This window comes from Carassius auratus, chromosome 13, assembly GCF_003368295.1.
Source record: "Carassius auratus strain Wakin chromosome 13, ASM336829v1, whole genome shotgun sequence".
Lineage (NCBI taxonomy): Eukaryota > Metazoa > Chordata > Actinopteri > Cypriniformes > Cyprinidae > Carassius > Carassius auratus.
The window spans coordinates 25,299,217-25,317,797 of record NC_039255.1 but is presented as its reverse complement, the minus strand read 5'-3'; the positions used below and the strand labels follow the sequence as shown (position 1 = coordinate 25,317,797).

The 18,581-nt window shown below is 39.7% G+C and overlaps 1 protein-coding gene across 1 annotated transcript in view; it reads left to right on the top strand.

Annotated features, from left to right (window-relative positions):
* Window positions 1–238: 238 nt before the first annotated feature.
* Window positions 239–18,581, top strand: part of LOC113113105 (neurexin-1-beta-like) — a 65,225-nt gene continuing 46,882 nt past the window's right edge. The window contains exons 1-2 of the mRNA XM_026279273.1: window positions 239–1,042; window positions 18,339–18,520. Coding sequence (XP_026135058.1) covers window positions 808–1,042; window positions 18,339–18,520 — 417 coding nt within the window. The 5' untranslated portion in view covers window positions 239–807. The remainder of the gene's footprint in view (window positions 1,043–18,338; window positions 18,521–18,581) is intronic.

Sequence of the window (18,581 nt, the reverse complement as noted above, 5' to 3'; positions counted from 1 at the left end):
GGGAATATTGCTTACAGAAAACAACAAAGCACACATCCCAGTTTCTCCTTCTATGCAGTGTTTGGTGTGTTTTGGCTGAACATTTCCAGTGCTAGCGCTCCCCCTCCCTCTCTCTCTTCCTCCCAACACTTGCTCTCTCTCTCTCTCTCTCTCTCTCTCTCTCTCTCTCTCTCTCTCTCTCTCTCTTGGACAGCCTCCGGAGCTGCTCTGTGCTCTGTCTTGTGGCTGGAAACGCAGCTTGTGCAGGTGTGTGGGGAGATCTCTCTCTCTCTTTCTCTCTCTCTCTCTCTCTCCATGGAGAGCAAGAAACCTTGTCCTCGGGTAAGAGTGTAAATTAAGCTCTCACTATTTATTGGAGGCTCTCAGCCAGCTTTTGATGGATTTCTTGGGATTTCGTCTCTTAAATGACAGACTAAATACAATATTCAGCCGAAAAACAGCAGAATTTCTGATTCAGAAAATGCCTGATTTCTTGCGTGTGCTGATACCTCAGGAAACCCATTCTAGTGTTTTTGCCGGACGTTTCAGTCATTGTCATGACTTCGGACAGCTGGGAGCAATGGTGGAGTAACTGGGTTTAGGAATTTGCTTATTTGGATTTTTTGTCCATAAATGAAAATATTCTTTCCTGCCTTATCAAACATTGGATTGTATCTGAAACAGACAAGGACTGGGTCTACTTTCTCCTGGCTTGTTGATTTCTGGAGTTTGAGCGCTCCTTCTTTATGAAGGTGTGTGTGAGAGCAGAATGGACAGACAGGTGTGCTGAAGCGTCCGTGTGTCTTGGCATTCTCTCGCTCTGGGAAGATGTTGGGTGGCTGGAGGCTGGCGGGCTGGCAGTCTTGCTCTGAGACCCTTATTCGGGGTCTGGCCTCTGTTGCCTGCCTCAGCCTGTTCCTCACAGCTCTCTCACTGGACATCACGGCTGCATCAGAGTCGCTTGTGAGGACACACCAAACACACACCACCCATGGAGTCAAGAACCACCACACTGTGCCTATCACTTTCAACAGATCACCTGGGTCTCTACGAGCAGGACATGGTGGGTAGCAGCATAGCTTTTTGGCGCACAAATACACAGTATATTCAAACATGCAGAGTAAACAATGCAGTGAGTTGAAATTCAAATCCATAGAAGGGCATTTGCAATGCAATATTTGTTCCTCATTCAGCTTCTCACGCCTAGATCTTACTAAGATTAGTCTCATCTCTGAGTATCTGCATCAGCACATTTCTCTCTGAAACAGATTATAACATCCACAGAGTCACACAATGCAACCCAGGCTTAGATGGAAGTCAGTTAATGGGCATTTGAGTCATTTTGATGTTTTGACTTCTCTTATAGTGTCACCAAAAAGTTTAAACACTCTTTCTGTGCCATTATATACCAAAATATCTAACTTTGGGTCATCTGCAAACAAATTATTCCGAGCTATGCATTGACCTACATCCAAGGGATTTTTGACAGACATTTGAAGTCCATTTATTAAATTCAATCAGTTTCCTAGTAACTGCAGTTTATTACATTAATTATGATACACGGAGGGTGAGTGCAGAAGAACTGTTTCAGTATGAGTGTGACATTAGTTTTGAGATGTTTGCTGGGATGATGTTTTAATGCATTATAAATCCAATTTATGACATGACTGTCAGAATATGTGTGTGTCCTAAATTCAGCTGTTTACAGACTGATACATGCACACATACATTATAAAAATACACTCATCTCAGAGTGACATGTTGTGATGGGTGTCAGGTGGATTAGACCTGCTGTAAGCTGATTGGACAGTGTGTTTTTACAGTCCTGCTGAAATGGCAAAACATCCCATTAGGCAGTGGAGGCTGGTGGAAATGTTTCTAAGTAGGGTTTCAGAGGAAATTTTGCAAACATCCCCATATGATTTAATACCAAACAGTTAAAGAAAAAGTTTAAGAAAAAAGTTAACATAAGGAAAACCTTGAAACATGTTTTGCATGAATATAATAGATGTACTAAATTCAGGGTTAGGTCGAGGATTGTAACATTTAAAACATTTTCATTTTCACAGTTATAATTTATGTATATTGTGAGGAAAAACGGCAAGAAAAAAATAAATAAATGATACCTTTGTTTAGAGCTTTTTTATATATAAATTACAAGTCAAGCTGCAATACCAAAGAGGACCACCTGTTGATGCTGAAAGATCAATTGTTGTAATTGTAATTGTCTTTACTTTAGCAGTGGCTCATCTAGGGGGACACAGAAAGCAGGGTAATTTTATGATTTGTTTATATATTACACTTTTTTTAATCAAAGAATAAGACAGAAAACACATGTAATAATTTCTATAGGCTACTGTGTAAAATGCTAAGTCAGTTAGCACTGCATCTTTCAGATAGCCTACTTTATTACCTAGAGATGACTTGAAAAACACAATTGAATCATATATTATCACAATCGTGAAGCTCTTGTCTTTTTCTTCACCCTTAGCCACAGTGATAGCTGGATGCCTTTGTCCATATTAGGGATCTCCTGGCATGCCAAGTTATTACTTATATGAGTCAGTCTTGGAGTTTCTGCAAGAGAGTGCCCTCAGGCTTTGAGTATGTTTGAAACATCCACTGTAGGAGAATGTTAAGTGCACCACACTGTTCACATCTACTCATTCTGGACACAAATAAAAATACCATGTCATGCTTCGACTAGGAGTGGAGCCAGACCTTCAGACTGCGGCTGACGGTCTGGAATCTATGGAAGCTTTCATTGGCCAAGGCCCGCCCATAAGGCCATGTGACTGACATGTCAAACAACCAATCACAGTTCATTTCATTCATCGTCACATTTTGGGAGGGGGGGTGTCGCCACAATAACAGTAAAACTAGATTCTATGCTGCAAATTATAATTTTTTCGCATACTTTGAGTACCAAGCATTTAGTTGACCGTCGTTGTAAACACAACAGCTTTCCTCTTTCGTGAGGGGGTTTGGCACCATGGCATCAAGCTAAGGGTGGCTCTTGGGGGTGGGCATTGTCGATATGGCTTCGAGATATACTATTATAGATATACTTACTTTTTTTTTTTTTTTTTTTTTTTTTAAATTACTCTGTACTGCTGTTATTAAATTTACATGTATATTTTGTTTTATACATTATACAGAGCACCACCCGAGTCTTCTCTTCCCATTTCTACCAGTAATGCTTGATTCAACTTCCCGCATCTAACACCCGTGCAGATATTAACAGTTCATCTGGGTGGTAGGTTGCCAGGTTGAGGTCACAAATGGGTGGAAATGTGTATGATGTGTTGCAAGATCTGGCAACTGGACAACCTTGGAATAATATATTGATGTGATTATTCATATAACGAGGTTTGGGCCATACACATTACAGGAATTTCCCAGGAGAAATAACAAAATGGGAGGGGGGTGGGAGATGGGTGTACTTTTACACCCATACTTTTGGCATACGAGGCATACTTTTGTAGTTTTAATAATCAGTTTATAATGAACACACTAAATTGATTCTTTATTTTTTTTAATTTTTTTTTACATTTGATTAGTCTATTTGTTTACTTGAGTGCTTCTGTTTAGATGGAATATGAAAAAAGTAATGCACCATTTCATTTGTTTCTATCTTTTATTATACTTGTGCCATTGTTCATTTGCATCTTTGATCAAATTTTTTATAACAAAGATAAAATAAAATAAAATAGCTATATTGTGATTATTAATATAGTAATTATTAAGAAATGAAGTGGAGGAACAGATGCAACGTTGATAGGTAATTTTGCTTTGTAATTTTCAGAAATCTTTAACTGTGTTTTTCTTAAAATTGACTAATTTTGAGTAATTTTGTTACAGTGACACAGGGCAGATACACAGTTTTCTTTCCAAAGGCATGGACTTACTTCTAGTATAAAAAAAATAGTTCATCGCAGAAGGAGTGAAAGTTAATAAGTTAATGAGTCCAAACACAACAGTAACAACAACATCAAAAAGTTAACTAAATTGCTCTTTTTATGTTCATTGAAGCAGAATTTGGTGGTTTTTGTGCTGTGGATATAGTACAGTTCAAAAACAGTCCAACAGCCCAAATCTTCACTATCCAGTGACAGTAACATATCATTTGTGAAAGTTCAATGCAAATGGAGATCGTCTTTTAAAGTTATGGCAGATTAATGCCTAAAAAATGGCTGGTAAGGGACTACAGGGAGTTTCTTCCCAGGACCATTACATCACAAACCCAGATAAAACCTGCCCCCGGGAACACGCAACAAAGGGGGTGAGGCCATATTGTGCTGCTTTAGAGAAGAGGAAGAGAAAACTAGGAGAGCATGTAAAAATCTGTTCATATTTGAATCGCGATTCTGTCTTCTAACAATTCAAATGGATTCACAAGTTTCAAAACCAATGTTCTAAAGCAGCAGTTCTCAACCCTGTTCCTCGACCCTGCTCTGCATCTCTCTCTCTCCCTCTCCCTCTCTTTTTCTCTCATTCAGTTCGTCAGATCAACTCCAACAAACTGTCCAATTTATACACTTATTTTCACAAACCAATGAGAAGCATTATACATGGATGCGCGCATGGTTGCTGTGCTGTATTAAACCTTTAATCAGAATAAAACTGTATATTAAAAGCTAACAGAAGCAGCATTTAAAAACAACAGCATATCTAAAAGTATGAGACAACAACAAACAAACATAGCATTAAGAGCCATGTTTGCACAGGTTCACTTAATTAATATTCTCTGCGTCTCAGTTTGGCTCAAATTGATGAGCAATAAAGAGGACGTCATTGTTTACAATAAAACCAGAGCACATACTGAGCTTGAGAGGGGCGGGATGTTCAGACGCGCTCAAGGTGATTTAACCAATCACAGCACACTGAGCCAACTGAACAATCTCAGCCAATCGCATATTTCTGAGGGATGGGCTTCATAATAACAGGAAATAAATCAAAGCATTTGTCAGAGATTTGTCAGAGAAGGGACAGATCAGCAAATTGATTACTTTTTTAGTAACGGAGTAATCTAACGCGTAAAATTTTTCTAATTCGTAATAAGAGTATAGTTACAAGTCGAGGTCTCTATATGTTATATACTTATGTGTTTGTGGGATTCGGGAGAATAAAATGATTCATGGAACTCCAGTAAAATAGAAATATCTAAACATAAAATATCTAAAACATATGAACTGTTATTCATCTATTGCACAAAAGCAACATGAACTAATATAAAATATAAAGTGTATGCAGAGTTTCTATTTAGGCTATAACACGTGTTTGCAGCGTTGAGCAATGCAGTGCTGAAATTTGCATGCTCACGTTTCCTCTCATCAACACACAAATTGTAGACATTATGAAATATTAATTATGCATATATTTATAGTGTTTAAAAGGTGATTAAAACTGCATGTACGCTGCACACAAGAACGTCTCTCAAATGCATGTACTAAAATATATTTAGCAATTAGAGATTACCATATAAGGCACTGTGACGAGTGGGGCGGGGCCTAGAGCCGTGGGAGCGGAGCGAGGCCGGTGGAGTGATTGGAAATGAACGTCACCTGCGACACTCACCAGTCTCGAGTACCACAGAGGAGATTGGGAGGATACAAAAGAAGAGCGACGACAGTGAAGGACGAGAGAGGACCAGGCCTTGGCTTTATTTTGTGTTTGGTTTTTATTTGTGCGCGACAGTCATCCGCGAAGGGCTGTCGCGCTGTTTTGTTGTCATTTTGGTTTTTAAAGTTTCATTTGATTGTCCGCCAGTTCCCGCCTCCTTCCCGAGATGATGAAGTTTGTAAAGTGTTACAGGCACAATATGATATGAATTTTCACAGTGCACTTATAATAGAAAATATGCAAAAATGAAAACATTTAAATGAATAAAATAACTCATTTTATATTCTGGTATTTATGACTGTTGACTTCTGCCTTTTCAAATTTTCAGAAATGTATAATTATATAATGTTTCCATTCCATGATTATTCAAACAGTGAATAAATTATATATACAGAGTGACATTATCACTAACATTGATCTATCGCGAGTTCAAGTTATTCTTATAGATTAGGGCTGCGCCGATCACGATGGGCCGATCGTTATGCGCATCTCGTCAGTAAAGCCAGTTCTCTAATCAGTGGTATGTGATTTCACATAGAGCAGCTGTTACTACACAGAGCCATTGTTAACTGAGAAGATGTGCAAACGTTCATTTTCAGCGTTTATTGGCGCATCTTCTCAGTTAACAACGGCTCTGTGTAGTAAAATCTGCTCTATGTGAAATCGAAATAGGAATTACACTCAGCTGATAGTGAAGACAACGGACACAAACTCGTCAGTTCTGACTTAGAGGATGCAGAGTGGTTATAATACCTTTAAGTGAGCTAGACCCTGCATGCTCATAACAAAGTGTATTTTTCCCTATAACCACGAGAGCTACATTGTGTTAAGCCAGTGACAGTTAGAAATCTGAAGCCCCTAATGGTGTTCCCCATGGTTCATCCATTGGTGCTGCAGTATGATCTGTCCTGAACGCATATTTGCAGAAATACCACTACACATTAATCTACTTACATTTACATTTAATCATTTAGCAGACACTTTTATCCAAAGCGACTTACAAATGAGAACAATAGAAGCAGTCAGGTCAACAAGAGAACAACAACAACAACAACAACAGTATACAAGTGCCATGACAAGTCTCAGTTAGTCTAGTATTGAACGCATAGCCAGGTATTTTTATTTATTTATTTTTTAAATGAAAAAGACAAGAAAAGGAAAAGTGCTGTTAGTTGGTTAAGTGCAGGCGAAAAAGATGAGTCTTTAGATGTTTCTTGAAAATGAGTAAAGACTCAGCTGTACGACTTTGATTGGGAGGTCATTCCACCAGCTGGGCACAGTCCAGGAAAAGGTCCGTGAGAGTGATTTTTAACTTCTTTGGGATGGCACCACAAGACGTCGTTCACTTGCAGAGCGCAAACTTCTGGAGGGCACATAAGATTTAACCAGTGAGTTTAGGTAAGTTGGTGCCGTGCCAGTGGTAATCTTGTAGGCAAGCATCAGTACCTTGAATTTAATGTGAGCAGCTACTGGTAGCCAGTGTAACCTGATGAGGAGAGGAGTAACATGAGCTTTTTTGGCTCATTGAAGACAACCCTCGCTGCTGAATTCTGGATGAGGCTTGACAGTATATGCAGGAAGGCCCGCCAGGAGAGCATTACAATAGTCCAGTCTGGAGAGAACAAGAGCTTGGACAAGAAGTTGGGTTGCTTGCTCTGACAGGAAGGGTCTAATCTTCCTAATGTTGTATAAGGCAAACCTGCAGGACCGGGTCGTTGTAGCAATGTGGTCAGTGAAGCTTAACTGATGATCCATGACAACTCCTAGGTTTCTGGCTGTCCTCGAAGGAGTTATGGTTGCCGAGCCCAGCTGTATAGAGAAGTTGTGATGAAGCAATGGGTTAGCTGGAATCACCAGGAGTTCAGTCTTTGTAAGGTTAAGCTGAAGGTGATGGTCATTCATCCAGCTAGAAATGTCACTCAGACAGGCTGAAATGCGAGCAGCTACCGTTGGGTCATCTGGCTGGAATGAGAAGTAGAGTTGGGTGTCATCAGCGTAGCAGTGGTAAGAAAAGCCATGCTTCTGAATGACAGATCCTAAAGATGTCATGTAGATGGAGAAGAGAAGTGGTCTAAGTACTGAGCCTTGAGGAACCCCAGTAGCAAGGTGGTGTGACTTTGAAACATCACCCCTACAAGACACACTGAATGATCTGTCAGAGAGGTAGGACTTAACCCACAGGAGAGCAGTTCCAGAGATGCCCATCTTTCCGAGGGTGGACAGGAGAATCTGGTAATTAACAGTGTCAAAAGCAGCAGACAGGTCCAGTAAGATGAGTACCGAGGATTTTGAAGCTGCTCTTGCTAGTCGCGGGGCTTCAGTAATCGAGAGCAGAGCAGTCTCAGTTGAGTGGCCACTTTTGAAGCCAGATTGGTTGCTGTCCAGGAGGTTGTTCTGTACAAGGAACATAGAAAGCTGGTTGAACACAGCTCACTCAAGTGTCTTTGCAATGAATGGAAGAAGGGATACCAGTCTGTAGTTTTCAAGAAGCGCTGGATTTAGAGATGGTTTCTTGAGCAGTGGGCTTACCCGAGCCTGCTTGAATGCCCAGGGAAATGTTCCAGAGTGAAGAGAGGAGTTGGTAATGTGAGTAAGCGAAGGCATGACTGAAGAAGAGATCGCTTGAAGGAGGTGAGTGGGGATCGGATCAAGTGGACAAGTAGTAGGATGATTGGATAGGAGAATTTTGGAGACGTCCATCTCTGAGAGTGGGGAGAAATAAGTGAGGATAAAGAGTGTGCGTCGGTCATTGTGAAGTTGTCCTCAGTCTGCGGTGTGGAGAATTGGTCACTGATGGATCTTGTCTTATTTGTGAAGCTGCAAAAGCTGCAAAGTCGTCTGCTGTAAGAGTCGATGGAGGAGGTGGAGGCGGCGGATTAAGAAGAGAAGAGAAAGTCTTGAAGAGTGTCCGAGCGTCACAGCAGCTGTTAATTTTGTTGTGGTAGTAGGATGTTTTATCCGTGAATACATTTGCAGACAAGGAAGAGAGGAGAGATTGATACACACTGATTTCTGCCATTTCCTCTCTGCAGCCCTGAGTTTAGAGCGATGTTCATGGAGAACCTCGGACAGCCAGGGGGCAGATGGGGCAGTGCGTGCTGGTCAAGACAACAGTGGGCAAAAGTTGTCCAAGCAAGAAGTTAAAGTGGAGCAAAGAGTGTCCGTAGCACAGTTTGTGTCCAGAGCAGAGAACTGAGAAAGTGCAGGAAGCGAGGATGAAACCACAGCAGATAGGCGAGATGGAGAGAGTGAGCGTAGGTTCCGTCAAAAGGTGACCTGTGTTGGAGTGTGTGCCACTTCAGAAGTAAGTGCTAGGATAGCAGTAATGAGGAAGTGGTCTGAGGTGTGCAGTGGAGCAACTGAAGAGGTGTCCACAGAGCAACAGCGCGTGTAGATGAGGTCCAGTTGGTTGCCTGATTTGTGAGTCGCTGTAGTAGACACTAGCTTGAGATCAAATGAGGTGAGCAGAGTTTTGAAGTCAGCAGCCTGGGGTTTATCTAGGTGGATGTTGAAGTCACCAAGCAGTACCAGAGGAGTATCATCTTCAGGAAAGTTTGATAGCAGCACATCCAACTCCTACAAGAAGTTTCCCAGTTGACCTGGGGGGCGATAAATGACCACAAAGTGGATTTTAACAGGGTGGGTTACAGTAATGGCATGTGATTCAAATGAACCAGTACCTGTAGGTGATGGTTTAAGATCAAATTTCCATTCTTTGGATATAAGGAGACCGGTACCTCCACCCCTCCCAGTGGTACGAGGAGTGTGGGAACAAGTGAAATTAGTGGAGAGGGCTGCAGGGGTGGCAGTATCTTCAGGTTTGATCCAAGTCTCTGTCAGTGCCATGAGGTTGAGACCGGAATGAGTAGCAATAAAAGAAATTAAGTCTGCTTTGTTAACTGCAGACTGACAGTTCCAGAGACCAACTGGAATAGAGAGCGTAATATTAGAGGTCAGAGGGACATGGCGTAGGTTTGTCAGACAGGCCTTCCTGCAACGAACATAGCGTGCTCTCCATAGAGTGTTAGTAGTGATAGTAGAGATCTGAAAGCACCTAGTGACTACAAGTGTAAGATATATTTGAGAACAAGCTATATAAAAAGTAAAGAAAGAGAAAAGCAATACTCATGTGCCCTGTCGGTGTCTTTGCTCGGTGGAGTCGCGCAGGTAGAGTCGATTGTCTTTACAGTCGTCTGTCTTCACATGAGGAGGAGTCACACAAGGGTTGTTTCGACCGCTGCCACGGTGAAACCTAGCGCTTTTGTATTAGCCTGATTACCTGTGATTGAAGTCAGCTGGCCACGCCTCACTATTTAGCAGATCGAAACCAGGCAGTCCCGCGATAGGCAAACGCAAAACCAAGCGCCACTTTCAGCATGTATTAACCAGGGTAAGACACACACAATTTAAACCAAAAACTTTCCTAGTAATGACGATCACACACACATTACTTGAAAAATGATTTCTGAAGAGATCAGAATAAATCAAATATAACAATTTATTATTAGTCAGGTATCATGACAATTACATAATGAAACAATTAGAAGCCAATTTAGAAAAGATAATGCAATTGTGAATCCCATTGTAGCCGGTGGAAACCCGCTCCTGTACATAGACACTATAGCCATATGAGAAACAGTCATGAGCTCCACTCAATCACAAATTTAACAGTCACATATGTACCAGTTATCCTAATTTAAGACACATGGTCTAAAATTCATAGCAAAGAACTTGCTTGTTTTAGAGATTAAACTTAATTAGCAATGTGCGCAGGTAGTAGCACAAACAACTGTACAGTGTGCTCTGTCACTTCCCTTAAATACTCAGACCCGACAACAAAGAAATCTTCAAATCAGTTGTAAAAACAAAAGGTAATTTTGGTTCAGTAGGTACTCGTGGTCACATAAGGGTCAATCCTAGCTGGAGTTAAACATTCTCAAAGACCCCTAAAGAACACCATTCTACAAATGTTCTTAATCTTTCTTATAATATAAATGACTACTGGGAAATTGAGACCATTTTACCCATGTGTACCATTATCTTGAAGACATGGAGCTCGTCATTTCTGCTACAGATCACTCTTAGGCGCATCCTGCTGTGTTTTGAATAAGATTAACAATTCAGTGAAATTGTTTCAGGAACAAAGATGTCACTGTCTGTGCTGGGAACTTGTGATTTATGGAAGAAGAAAAGCAATGTGACTGAATAAACTGAAATAAACTCTTCAGAAGGAAATGCATAATGACAGGTGCTGAAACATAGCTAGAAACAGGTTTACAAGCTAATGAATAAGCTAATAAATCCTCAGTGAGAGCCTTATCCATTAGCAAACATGCAAAAAAAACATGGGGCAAAGACCTGTAAGAAGTAGTCAGCAGTGTCACTGCTTTTTTGTGCTGATTCTGGCACCCTGTAGCTGTGTAAAGGAGCATGAGGAAGCCACGCTCTAATCCGCACTAATAGGATTGTGGGGGATTCACCCCACCCCTGTCTCCTCAACACATGTCTGCAAGCGTTAACCACTGCTGGCAAACACTGATAAAATACACAGATGTCAAAAACACCCATTCATTAATTATTATTAATCTTTTTTGCAAGTTATGCAGCTAATGCCTGGATGGGATGATTTTTTTTTTATGTTATTTTTTATTAATTTGCTTAAATTAGGACTATTATTATGTAATTATTTGTCCCATTTTTATCTAAATAATTTAGCTTTTTTTTGTTTTGACATTTTAAAATGCCAAATGACAGTATTATGTATTGTGGTGGGGTGGAAGGATTACTAGAGCTTGGCTAAAGGCCCCAGAGGGTGGGTTTATTGATAGGTGAGTGAGTATGTGAATGGTGGTTGTGCTCTCGCTGTGGTTCTTTCGGTTGTGTCCAGGTGCGGGTGAATCTGTGTCATGCTCGTGATGGGGTTGATTGGTCACTCTGTGTCTGCTTATGTCTGCTTCTCTGCCAGTGGGTTGATGAGCCTCAGGTGTGGCCAATCAGAGCAGGTGCTCCTTGTTAACTTCCAGGGCAATGCTGATGTGAAACCGGGACTCACTTCACAGTATATATTTATGATTAACATAAATGATAAATTAATAAATAGGGTTTAGCATTAAATAGGCCTATAGTCTATTAATTAATCTGTCTAATATTCTCTAAAATATATAATAATTGTCTACCAAGCTCTGATAATATATAGAATATTATATTAACAGACCATCCAAATTTCAAGAAAACTATACCTTTAAAAGCACAGATGTGTCTATCACTTTAAAGGTATGGTCCACACCCCAAAAATTATATAATGTGAAAGGAGTGTATCTACTAATAAGGAGGGGTTAACCGCAATTTAAAAAAACAAAACAGCATGTCCAAATATAATAATTCCATACTAAAGCATGTTAGCAATATCAGCTTATATAACTAGTAGCTAATGTTAGCATCTTACCTGCTGCACTGTCTGCTGCTTTCTCGTCATCAGACTGATAGCACTCCTTTCACTGGAGACTTTGTGTTTCAGGCAACAAATGTTACAAAACTGTCATTAAGTTGAAGTTAGTGTGCTCCTTAGCACTGGAAGCTCCCTCTGCTGTCCATAAGGTGCCTTTGCACACCAGCCATTTCAAACCCAGCCTCCAGTATTTGGGCCACGCCTCCTAATTTGCATACATTCCTAAATGGCTAAAGCCGCGTTTCCACCGCAGGAACTTTACCCAGGAACTAGGGACTAGGTCCGGTACTTGGTGTGTTTCCACCGCAGGAACCAGGAACTAAATAAAAGTTCCGGGTAAAAAAATGCCCCCCAGAAAGTCCCTGCTGGCGAGGTGGTACTTTTTTAAAGTTCCGGAACTTTCGAGGGCGGGACTTTGGCGCTAAACATGCTCATTGGTTGAGTTCACGCAGCATTGGTTGAGTTCAACCACCATTTATTCGGATCAACATTTTCAAAATATTACTGTTATTGTGTCATGAAATGTAATTTTAAAAGTATTTCAGGCGAGAATGTAGTTGTTTCAAACTCAAATCTGTTGTTTATTTATAAAGACAGCGCCTATTTAAAAATGTGTTTCGCCGATCTCGTAGACGGTGAGCTCCACTCGATCAGCGGGAGCTCAGTCCTTATGTATCTGCAGAGAGCAGCCTCTCCTGGGATAGACCTTCTGATATGCGCCGCTGGCTCTGATGTGTCTTTAGTGGTTAAACATAAAATATAATTCAGCTGCGGGGTAAATCTAACAGGTTTTCTTTGGTCTGTATTCAATTTATCTATATGTAAAAATGAAAATAAAAAGGCAAGTCTATATAATATTTATTTCATTGTAATGGCTGTATATAACGTTACACTTATCCCTGAACTAATTACATTTCTGCAGCTGTTATTATGTTTAAATGAAAATGAAAGGAGGCAGTGGTATTTTATATCCTATTTCGTTTTATTGTAAATATACTGAGCGGAAAATAACAGTAGCCAAAGCGATCTGAGTTCACGCAGCATTGGTTGAGTTCAACCACCATTTATTTGGATAATTTTCAAATATTACTGTTATTGTGTCATGAAATGTAATTTTAAAAGTATTTCAGGCGAGAATGTAGTTGTTTAAAACTCAAATCTATGGTTTATTTATAAAGACAGCGCCTATTTAAAAATGTGTTTCGCCGATCTCGTAGACGGTGAGCTCCACTCGATCAGCGGGAGCTCAGTCCTCATGTATCCGCAGAGAGCAGCCTCTCCTGGGATAGACCTTCTGATATGTGCCGCTGGATCTGATGTCTCTTTAGTGGTTAAACATAAAATATAATTCAGCTGCGGGGTAAATCTAACAGGTTTCTTTGGTCTGTATTCAATTTATCTATATGTTGAAATGAAAATAAAAAAGGCAAATTTATATAATATTTCGTTTCATTGTAATGGCTGCATACATTTCCCTGAACTAAGTACATTTCTGCAGTTGTTATTATGCTTAAATGAAAACGAAAGGAGGCAGTGGTATTTGATATCATATTTCGTTTTATTGTAAATATACAGAGAGGAAAATTGGAGTAGCCATGACGAGCAGACTGAAGTTATCAAGTACGCTGCTGTTTATAGATTTACCGGACTTGCGTCGTCGCGGACATCACACTCCCGAGAGGAATGCACAAAGTCTGAACCAACTACCGAGGATGCACGTCCAAAATCAGCGTACTTTTTTTTTTTTTTTTTTAATCAGCGGTACTTTGTTTTGAGAAACGCGCGCAGACCTACGTCACCAGTCTATTTGCCTAATCTACCCGGTACTTTACACCACGGTGGAAACGCAGAAAGCAACAGGTCTGGGGGGAAAAAAGTTCCTGGGAAAAAAGTTCCTGGTACAAATGTTCCGGGTAATTTCGGTGGAAACGCGGCATAGATGACCAAATGCCCAACCCTAAATAGAAAATGCCCAATCCTAAATACCAAATTAATTTTCGACTTGGACTTTTAAGTTTCAAGTTTCGATTTTTAGTTTTGGTTTAAGACTTTTAGTTTTAGACTTTTAGTTTATAATCTGACCCAATAATTCCTCCATAATAAAGCAGAGCCGAGCAGAAAATAAAGATGGGGGATAAAAAACAAATGAGGAAAATGTCTGTGGAACAACAGAAGGCTTACGATAAGGCAAGAAGTAGCGCTGGAGAGAACTCAAGGAGCGGGAAGACCTGCGACTGGATGCAGAGGTTGCTTTGTTTCTTCTCGATAGATGAGTTACATTGGTTTTGATTTATTTCACAGAACTAATAAAACACATATATGCATGTTAAAACACTACTACCAAAACACATTCGACCTGTATTACCATATTAACACACATCGCGTTCACTTATTGATGACATTATACCCTCGGCCGGCTGGCACACCATAATCATTGTCTGGGTTACGTACGTATGTATGGGGCGAATCTATCAAAATAGGGGCAAGACCCTTTTGGGTTAAGTGCATGTTTGTTTTGTTGATTTGAAATATCAACATTGGCTATAAATCACTTACCCCACCTTTAAGAAGTGACTGGATTTGTATGTTGCACAGGTGCCCTGCCCTTTCAGTAAAGGCACACAAAACAAATCTGTTCCTCTCAAGAGAGATCGATTAGTGAACCATGCCTCAGTCCCAACTACTGACACATGACCTTAGAAGATGCATATTAGAGATGAGCAAAGCTACTGCAGGGTGAGCACACATACTGGGATTTATGCCTTGCCTAAAATGTCTGGGCTTTGTTTTCCTGTTGCTGTGCTCTCTAGACTCCTCATACATTATGGCCTTTCCCTGTATAGCCCACATTCTTTCATGTCACGGTTCCACGATTGCCTAACCCTAGGGTTCTGGGTTCGAGTCTTGGGCCGGCAAAACCACGATTAAGGTGTCCTTGAACAAGGCACCGAACCCCCAACTGTTCCCCGGGCGCCGCATCATGAATTGCTGCCCACTCTGGGTGTGTGTTTACAGTGTGTGTGTGTGTGTTCACAGTGTGTGTGCACTTCGGATGGGTTAAATGCAGAGCACGAATTCACCATACTTGTCTGAATGTAATGTCACTTCTGTATTGCCTGCACATCATTGGTACTTTTCAGTCATTATCTTAAGCAAGTAAGAAAACAGTAGAAAAGCAAAGCCAAAATGAAATCTAGCCAATTCATTAGCCGACCAGGACATGTCCGGGAAAAAGAGGACATTTGGTCACCCTAACAAAGCTGGTTTTGCTAAAGGGCCAAGCGTTCATCAGTCCATCCCACCAAATGTAGGGCAAACTGAAACAGACTTCTAGAGACACTGGTTCAGAGTTCATCCTCAGCTTCATGCAGGTCTTATAAGCAGCTAAAGGACTCGTGACAGCAGATGTTGCTGCTATAGGATGAACTACAAGTCACATGGCAGGAGACACAGATATCAGCTCTTAATCAGCTCCCTAGGTCATGAAATAATATGCTTCATGAATTCAGGCACTGGCAACGACTCTGATTCACAACACTTTGAGACACCGATGACTCAGTTTCTGCCAACATAACCACAGCTGCGTAGGCTACGTCTACGTCTACACTAATCCAGATAGATCTGAAAATGCATCTTTTTCTCAGAACTGTTTGAAGATGCTCTCCCAAGTAAACACATTTTAAAATGCCAATTTCACATTGTTTTGTGGACCCTTAAAACTGAGGTATTTGAAAACAATGACATATGCTTAGCCATGTACCAATATCTACGTGTATACCAGTATGTGCTTCTTATGTGCTGTTAACTTTCTCACTGTTGCTAAAGATATGCAACTCTGTACATTCTTCATATCACAGTCCTGCAAAGATTGCAGAAAATGTCAAACATGAGGCACGTTGTGATTTAGACCAAGCATATAGTGGTGACTGAGGGGCATCTGGACGCAGAAGAATAGCCTGAGAACTTTCTTATGTCTCTTCCATCTGTATCAGTGAGCTTTTGAGGTTTTATGCATGGCACAGGTCAGTGTGGATGAGAAACTTTCTGAAAAATATTCAAAATCTGGATGGAGAATGTTTTGAAATGAAAATTATTAATGCATTATCCATAATGGATTAATGTAAATGAAGCTGTATTTTTAAACTATTTAAGTACTTTCAAAACCTTGAAATATGAGGATTTTCTTTATATTTTTTTATTATTGTGCCTTATATTGTATTTTTAATTGATTTTTATGTTGTGTTGAATTCAAACACAGTGAAGAGTTCAAATAAATCATGTTATCATACATATGACATGCAACTAATTTCTGCCCATTTTAGGATTTATGTTTTCAGGCTAGTTGCCATTTACCTGCTTATTGCAATTAAGTGTGTCCATTTATTTATTTGTTTTTACATTTTGTAATAATTATAATTATTAAATTGACATTACATTTAGACAATTAGCAGATGTTTTACCCTTACCCATTTTGTAGTTTAATATCATATTGCTGAAGTAGTTAAATTGGACTGGAGGACTGTAGGAGAATATGTGCATACTAGTTCAAACTCTTTTACTTTTAAACAACAACAACTGTTTTTAAGATTACCATAATTTAATTCTAAAAACAGAATCTAAAAACATTTCTGGTAATTGTTTGCAGACAATTCTTATATTATATTATATTATATTATATTATATTATATTATATTATATTATATTGTATTATATTATATTATATTATATTATAAATAATAGTATAGTGATATAATCTATGTCAAATAAATGTGCTTCTAAGTGGCACATAAAAACTCAACTGTTTGCATGAAGTGATGTCAGTCTGATGGTCTCTTCCTGTCTAAGTGGCTGTGTCTTGGTCAGAATAAGATGCAGTGTGGACAGTTTTGCCATTCACTGAAAGGTCTGGCCTAGAGACTAGGGTGCCATCCCACCCCACACATGTGAATTTCATCTCTTACACTAATTATGTGATGTGAAACTGACCGAGCAGAGATGTGTATTCTCACACTTGACAGTCCTGACTGAGAGACGTGTGAGACTGATAAAATGATCTGAATCCAGATGTCTAAGGAACGACTGACCATTCATTTAGGGTGTTACTCTATTAACGCCTATTTTTTATTTTAACTTGCCTTCTTTTTTCCACTTGACTTCCTCTGTGTGATTATTTCTTCTTCTCTCGATTCTCATCTGTGGTAATTGCTGTTGAGTAACAAAGTTGTTGACTTTGACAAAAATGTAGAGAATGTAAATAAAAGAAGACACAAGGATTTGATATTTGCATTTACGAATGTTTATTAGCTAAAGTATAGTGAGTGAGTTGCACACTGATGTCATTTCCAGTACTAATGATGTACACTAATTACAGCCAGCATGTTTTGACATCAAAAAATAAACAAAGAAAACTCTAGAATGCACAAAGAATGGAAATGTGGGATTCTTTTTTCAATTTAGTTATGTTTTTCATATTTTATTATCCCGCTGTCTCTCTTTATCTTTCACAGACACACACACACACACACACACACACACAAAGAAAGACATTTAAGCAAGCAAAAACGTGTTAGTGGTTTCTTGCAGTGTTATCAGTTTTGCTACTGAAAATCTTCCTGACATTTTTCAGCCGTGAGGTGGAAGCACTCTTAATCTTACAGCTTTGCTATTATTAGAGATGTGACTGCCCAACACTGCTGAGCCTCTGCAATTCACTCATATCTCTTCCTCTTGCTTTCACTCTCTACACAAACTCCATTGCAATGACTAAAGCCTCTGTATGATGTGTTTAAGAGGTGTTTAAAGCCTGCTGAGTCAATAAGTAATTGTGTTATTCAATTAAGATCTCAATTTTCACCAAAATGTTTATGAATATAGTTTTGCTATAATTGATTGGTGCAGAATGTGTTAAAGCTCCATGCTTTTTCTGTGTTCTTGTAAGACTTTCGTCAGGCACTGAGGTAAAGTTGGTGCACACACCTGCAAAGTCTTCCATGATCGTAGAGAAGTTCTACCTCTAAATAAACTAAATCCTGAACAAGAAATAGAGACAGAGATGGAGCTTGAAAGTGCTTTGTTCTATATATTACTGCTGCTCACTGAAATGCATTCAACAAAGAATCATTTACTACTCACTGCTCAGAACAGATGTTGAGGAGAAGAACATAATCAAAAAAAATGTTTATATAACCTCAACTTCCTTTTCTGTCTATCCATCTTTCTATCTACTGCATCTAATGCTATTTATATTAAATAAACTCTCTGTTTGTTTGCTCATCTGTGTCTCCTGCAGCAGGCACCACATATATATTCGGGAGAGACGGTGGTCTGATCACATACACATGGCCACCTCACGACCGTCCAAGCACACGAGCCGATCGGCTGGCGCTGGGGTTCAGTACTCATCTGAAGGAAGCTCTCCTGGTGCGAGTCAACAGCTCCTCGGGGTTAGGTGACTATCTCAAACTACACATTGTAAGTGGACCCTTTCTCTATTTAACATTACATTCTTATGGAAAACACAAAATATTTATTG